At 39.0% G+C, this 6,241-nt stretch overlaps 1 protein-coding gene across 1 annotated transcript; it reads right to left on the bottom strand.

The window, feature by feature from the left end:
• Positions 1-283: 283 nt before the first annotated feature.
• LOC149220575 (uncharacterized) lies at positions 284-5,856 on the bottom strand. The gene is made up of 11 exons (XM_089384822.1): positions 5,299-5,856; positions 4,333-4,832; positions 3,440-3,529; positions 2,938-3,177; positions 2,317-2,538; positions 1,981-2,218; positions 1,584-1,873; positions 1,407-1,495; positions 1,227-1,305; positions 1,076-1,144; positions 284-872 (listed from the first exon to the last, which is right to left on the bottom strand). Exons 1-10 carry the CDS (start codon positions 5,597-5,599, stop codon positions 1,079-1,081), a joined length of 2,115 nt encoding a protein of 704 aa, XP_089240948.1. The 5' UTR covers positions 5,600-5,856; the 3' UTR covers positions 284-872; positions 1,076-1,078.
• Positions 5,857-6,241: the final 385 nt, after the last annotated feature.

Consider the following 6,241-nt stretch of genomic DNA (forward strand, 5'->3'; position numbering starts at 1 on the left):
TAGGTATCGCATGTTTAGCAACACTTCATAAAATTGCCCACTTATATCTTATAGTTCAAATCCTTGAATGTTGATGAAAACCAATTTCATTGTACATAGTACTTGATATTTTTATCTACCACAAAGTTGTTTCTTAACAGTGTCCAAAAGAAAATAGCAAAATCCATAAATGCTGCCAAGCTGAGTACAATAAATAAGAACAACCACATTTTGGCCACGTTTCAAATGTTTGGGAGCCATATATCAGTAAACTTATCCACCTTCCTATCTTCATAGAAGAAACTTGGAACTCAAAAATCTGGCTTCAGTAAAGCTCCATCAAATACCAAATTATACTTAGCAATGTTGTAGAAAATAACTGAACATCAATGATATGCAACGTGTATTGTCTCCTGAGGCCCTACTGCGGGCAACACTTACTCATTGAAAGAAACAAGTTATCGAAACATCCTATTAGTAATAAGTTGAGTTTCATTCGTCTGAAGACATAAATCCTAAATCCGCCATTACTCCTAAAAAACTATCACTTCATTCTGGAAAAACCCAGAAATGGTTAACAGTATGTTGTTAACTTGCTCACCTAATCTGCTAACCTCCAACAGGAGAAGAAATAAGCTTAGCTTTTCCTGCTAAGGCATCATATACTGTCAATTTGACATCTCGACAACACCCAAATTCTCTCTGAACGTCATATATAGCCATAACTTAACACTGGTTTGAATATTTCCCTAATTACCAGGTTATATAGACTTGAGGAATATAACATTTACTCAAAACGATTTTGTTTTCTTAGAGAACCAGGCTAAACAACTGTATCCCAGTGCTCGAATTAAATCTGTTCTGCTTTATTGCATCTGACTCTGTACCCAAATCTGTGTAACATCAAGAGATATAAGGAGGAATGTAAAGAATAAGCATCACTAAATCAAACAAAATACGAGTTAAGAAAGAACAAACAGTACAAACATGACCTGTTGAACAATAAAAAGAAAACACGAGCAGGCTAACAGTGTTCTTTTGCTTAATATTGTAATTGAATTAAATATCATATATGGTAAAACAGTTAAAAGCTTACTTTTCAATAATATGATGCTGAGCTACTGCCACGTCCATAACCCCCAGATGGATAAGGTCCACCTTCAACCTGATGCCATCAATAAATGTTTGAGAACAAGAACAGATTGCATTCTCAATCTTAATTCCACAGTCTAATAGGAAATACTCACATCATTGCCACTAGGCAAATAGTCACTTGAATAAGTTCTGCTACCTGCACCATAACCTAGTTGGGAATCCTGTCCTGGCCTACACAACAGGGCAAACCAACACATGGTGTCCAGTGTTAACCTTGGGACTTGACAAAATGAATAAAATTTCAAGTTATTAAAAACGTAGGTACTAAATACCTGGACACTCCTCCGTAACGTGAATCAGCCCCTGAATCATAATCCAAACGACTCCTGGAATGCCGACCTGGGTATGGAAGATCATCATCCTGACAAGAAAAAGACAAACCAAATCAATACCAAATTTTCAGAGTTAGTAACATGTTTAAAAATGTGTAAATTAGCTAGAGAGTTTACCACATCTGAGTATGGACGCTTGGACCCAGATACCCCTGCATAATCACGAATATGTCCATCACTATAGGTTGACATTCCATTCATGCGATGACTGTAGCTATCCTCAGGGTATGGAGGCCTGCGTGGAGGCATGCTCTCAGCATATCCAGCCCCTTGATATGCATAATCATCCCGGTATGAGGATCGTCTAGTAACAGTTCCAACAGATCTGCCTGAAGGTCGAGCTCGCCTATCAAAATAAGCATCATCTTCTCTATAATTCCTCCAATCACTTCGTACATAAGCAGGACCTAAAAATATAACACCCAAAGTTGAACACATAAATCATTGGCTATCCAATTATCTGGTAAGGCTATTCTATATCATAAGCAAAAAACAGTTGGCATTTTTTTACTACCAGATGCTCTCCTATCATATGACCTTCCAAAAGGTTGACGTCTTTCATCTAGAAATCGCCTTCCTTCATAAACCCCAAATCGACTATCACGTGCTCCCATCCTCCTAGGCTCAATATCAGCAATGCCACGAACCCATGGCACCCTGCCCCCCCGACTAACACCATATCCTGCACGAACCCTACCCTTAACTGATCGTCCCTTTTGCTGAGGTTTCCGAAGAGTAGCTTTCAAAGTAACCTGTGTATATGTGTCAATACAATTAGTACAACAAGGCCAAGAATCTCATTAGAGAAAATACAAAAATAGCTATTTTATAAAAGCACATAAAAACATACCTTGTTATCTTCTTCATTTACCTCATTCTTATTTACTCCTTCAATGCAGGCCAGTGCGGCTTCACGAGTTCTGAAAGAAATGAACCCAAAATCTTTTCGCTTAGCTGCAGGCATATTTCGTGCCAATTGCACTTCTTCAATTTCACCATAAATTTTAAATTTCTCCACAACTCGGTCTTCATCCCAAGAAGGTGGCAATCCATCAACAAAAATAGACTTTACCTGCACAAGGATTTTTATCATCAGTTATTTCACTGTTGAATATTTCAATCGTCAACTATTTTATTAATTGACTAATGTCTCAGACAGGAAGACAAGGCCACACAGGTAGAACTGTTAAGGGACAAGCACTTGAAATAGACGCATGGGGCAAAAAATGTAAGGACCTCAATTTATAACCTATTCAAGAATTGTCTTTCCACAATAGGCTCGCAAATATGGCATGGAAGTATTAGGATTAAAAAATAGATTTTGACACCATCTAGTATCAGTTTTATTACAAAGCACCTAATATTAGCAAAACTGAACCCTTTATAAAATACCCCCTCTTACAGAAAACACAACAATGCAGGTCATACATAGCAGGCATTAAAATAAAAAAATGATACACAGAATTATTACCTGGGCCATAACTTCTTCATCCGGCTCAATGCCAGATTTGGCAAATGCAACCTTTGCACAAACGTCAATACCAAAGAAAACGTCTCGCTTCTGCAAGCGGTTGAGGGCATTGGTAGCCTCCAGATGAGTGGGGAACTCCAGAAATGCAAACCCCCTATTTATCCCTTCTTGTTGTGGATCTTCCATCAAAGTTATTTCCTCAATATTGTCTATTCCATATTCCGTCAACTTCTTTTTAAGCTAAAAAACAAGAGCCATTTCAGACAAAATAAGTTTTGTGAAAATCAGAGAGTGACAATAAAAATAAAGACGTGCAATTGCAAGCAAACATATGATATTATAAAATATAAATATGTTTCATGTGCCCAAAATATTACCCTATATATGTTTCAATCAACAAATACTCTTTATTAGACAAGCATCTTGTAAACTATAAACAAATGGTAACATAATATCATGGTTATAAATACAAAGGCAGTGATGAAGAAGTATAGGATCTTACAGCCTCTTTTGCCCATGATTTACAAATATTGCGTACGTGAAGAGTCTCATTATCTTGGCTTCGTGTAACTCCGCATTGCTTCCCTCGCACCTGAAGTTTTCAAGCACATTGCCAATTAGTGAACGCAATAATACCATAACCAATAGATAAAACAGTTATATCATTTTTTCTCTTGGATTCATTTTCATTTATACAAATAAAAAACAAATAGAATAGTTAAAATAGCTATGGGGAAAACATACAGAGCAACCAAATTTCAACCGATTATACCCACCAAAAAAAGAGAAAGCACTATTGCTTCTTCAATTAACAGACGACAAGAACAAATTTACCTACTAATTTGCAACTCCATCCATAAATAGCAGAACAGCACTCAGTTAAAATATGACAGCAAAAACTGACATACCCACTTTCCAAACTCAAACAAACAAATCTAATATTGGCCACAAAAAAAGCTAAGAAAAAACAAAATCAGTGCAACAAAGTTTCAACCAATTATGGCACAAAGAGTGCAACAAGACTTCAACTGATTATGCCCACAAAGCAACAGAGCAAGTGTTGCATCCTCAATTGACACGGACAACAATAGCAAAATTTAGTGACTTGCAACTCCATCCATAAAAAGAAGAGCAACAACTAGTCAGAATAAGATCTCAAAAAATTGATAAACCCACTTCCCCATCACAAACACAAATCTAAATAGTGCCCACAAACAACCAAAAGAAATCTGGGTCCTGACCAGATAAACAGAAATACAATCAGCCAAAGCAACAAATCATAAAAATATTGCAAAAGCCTCCACACAAGGACAGCCAAAGATTAAAGTCACTATAACAACACATTCAAACAAAAAGAAGAGGAAGATAAGATTGCAGGAAATGTCTAAACAGCACCTGTGGATTCTTGAGTTCTGCCACTGCCTTTTTGGCTTGCTCCACACTAGCGAAACGAACAAATGCAAAGCTCTTATTCTTCTGAGTCCGAGAATTCTTTGGCAATCTGATCTCAACAACTTCACCAACCTCACTAAACACCTTCTTCAGATCCTCTTCATCAGCGTCCTTATCAAGCCCACCAACAAACACTTCAAACTCTTTCTGCTTTATCCGCTCCTTGACCATGGCTGGCATTTCCACGTCATGTTGGTCATCACCTCCGTCTCCCTCTACGCCCTCTTCACGGAATCCTGCTCCTTCAGCAGCTTCATTTCCTTGGCTCTGCTCACCACTGACTACATTATTTCCAACCCGCTCATCCTGGTGTTCGTTATCCTTACCCTCGTTATCCTGTGCTTCGTGCATTACTGTATCGATTTCCTTGTTCTCCAAGTCTATTCCCTTGACGCCCTCCTCGCTACCTTCTGCAGAGGGCTTACCAGTATCCTTGGTGGATTCTGAAAACCCGAGAGACAAATCACAATAAATATTGCTTCAAACAAACACAAACGTCTACAGCTCATTTTCTTATAGTGAGTCAGGACCTGTATCTTATCGGGACTTCCTCACAGAACGAATTATACCACAGAAAATATCCAACAGCAAATAACGAAACAAAGACTACAAGAAAACTGAAAAAGATCAATCAGGTAGTAAGCCATTCACTAGAGTTTCATTCTCGCTATGGTTTGCTCGACCAAAATGATAAATTTCAGAAGGGATGGTGCAGGTTGCAGATGTGTCAGAATAGTGGTTTGCTCGACCCAAATGATAAATTCAAGATGGGGCAGTGTGCAACAGTGGCAGAATAGTTAACCCCAAAAAAAGTGTATGTTATGCAGTGCAGCCCCAAGCTCGCTATGTGGTTGCCCAAAAACTCATATTGAAGTGTTACTAAGAAAAACACGAAAATAATAACCCTACCTTTCTCCTCCTCAATGGCATCTTCTATGGGAATTTCTTTCTCCGCCTCGGCCTCGGCCTCAGCCTCGACACTTGGCTCGTTCAAATCTTGAAACGGCTCAACGGCTTTCTCTTCGGCTTTCGGTGTTTCAACGCTGGGCGACGGCTTCGACTCTTCTTTCTCGACAACCTCGGGCTCTGCCTTCGGTGGGCTAGAGCTCACGGACTTGGCCGGGGTCTTTGGAGATTTGCTTGGAGCCTTGGCCGCCGTTTTTTTGAGGGGGGTTGTGACGGCATTCTTCTTCACAGCGCGGGGAGGCATTGTTGCAGGAAACTGATGCAGTGGGGATCGAAACCCGGACCTCGTAGAACTCGAAAGCACAGAACTGGAAAAAACCAAGAGGTGAAGAAAGAAAGAGGCAGGCTTCTGTGTATCAACGGCGCTATGAAGGGAGAAGGCAACCGAGCTACAAAACCTGATAAACAACCGCTGTGTAACGTAGTTTAGTATGAAGACATGTTAGGGTTTAAAGAACTCAGATCAGCGCTTCGGTATCTTTGTTGTTTGAATATATATATATGTGCCGGCGTACACAATTTTGTGATTTTCCATGAAGGTCCGACCTTGACGTCAGAACTTTAGCCCGCTTCAAAGGAGGTCAGGGTTTCATGGGTCAAGTCCCATGTCAACAAGACCCCGGCCTAAATTGTCGGCGTGCTGTGGTAGAGTCTACGAAAATTCCACAACTTTCGGTGTTATCTCTAAAAGGTTGAATATATCTTATAAAGGGGTATGTTAGGTTTGCTTTATGTAAATCTTTAGGATTATGTTTCAAGATGCTTTGGTTTTTTCCGGGGACGAATTGTTTTTAATGAGATTTTTTGGAAAAAAATTTGTTGATTTAATTTTCTAGTGGGAAAATTTATTATAACTTAGTTATCAAATCAAGAATGAGGGTCTAAT

The sequence above is a fragment of the Pinus tabuliformis genome, chromosome Q, assembly GCF_031772625.1.
Source record: "Pinus tabuliformis cultivar Carrire ecotype Pingquan chromosome Q, CPIR1, whole genome shotgun sequence".
Taxonomy (NCBI): domain Eukaryota; kingdom Viridiplantae; phylum Streptophyta; class Pinopsida; order Pinales; family Pinaceae; genus Pinus; species Pinus tabuliformis.

Coding starts and splice junctions, on each gene's coding strand:
- LOC149220575 (XM_089384822.1), bottom strand. CDS start 5,599: ATGCCTCCCCGCGCTGTGAAGAAGAATGCCGTCACAACCCCCCTCAAA. Junction 3,178..3,439: donor AATCATGGGCAAAAGAGGCT/GTAAGATCCTAT, acceptor CTTGTTTTTTAG/CTTAAAAAGAAGTTGACGGA. Junction 1,145..1,226: donor ATTTGCCTAGTGGCAATGAT/GTGAGTATTTCC, acceptor TGATGGCATCAG/GTTGAAGGTGGACCTTATCC.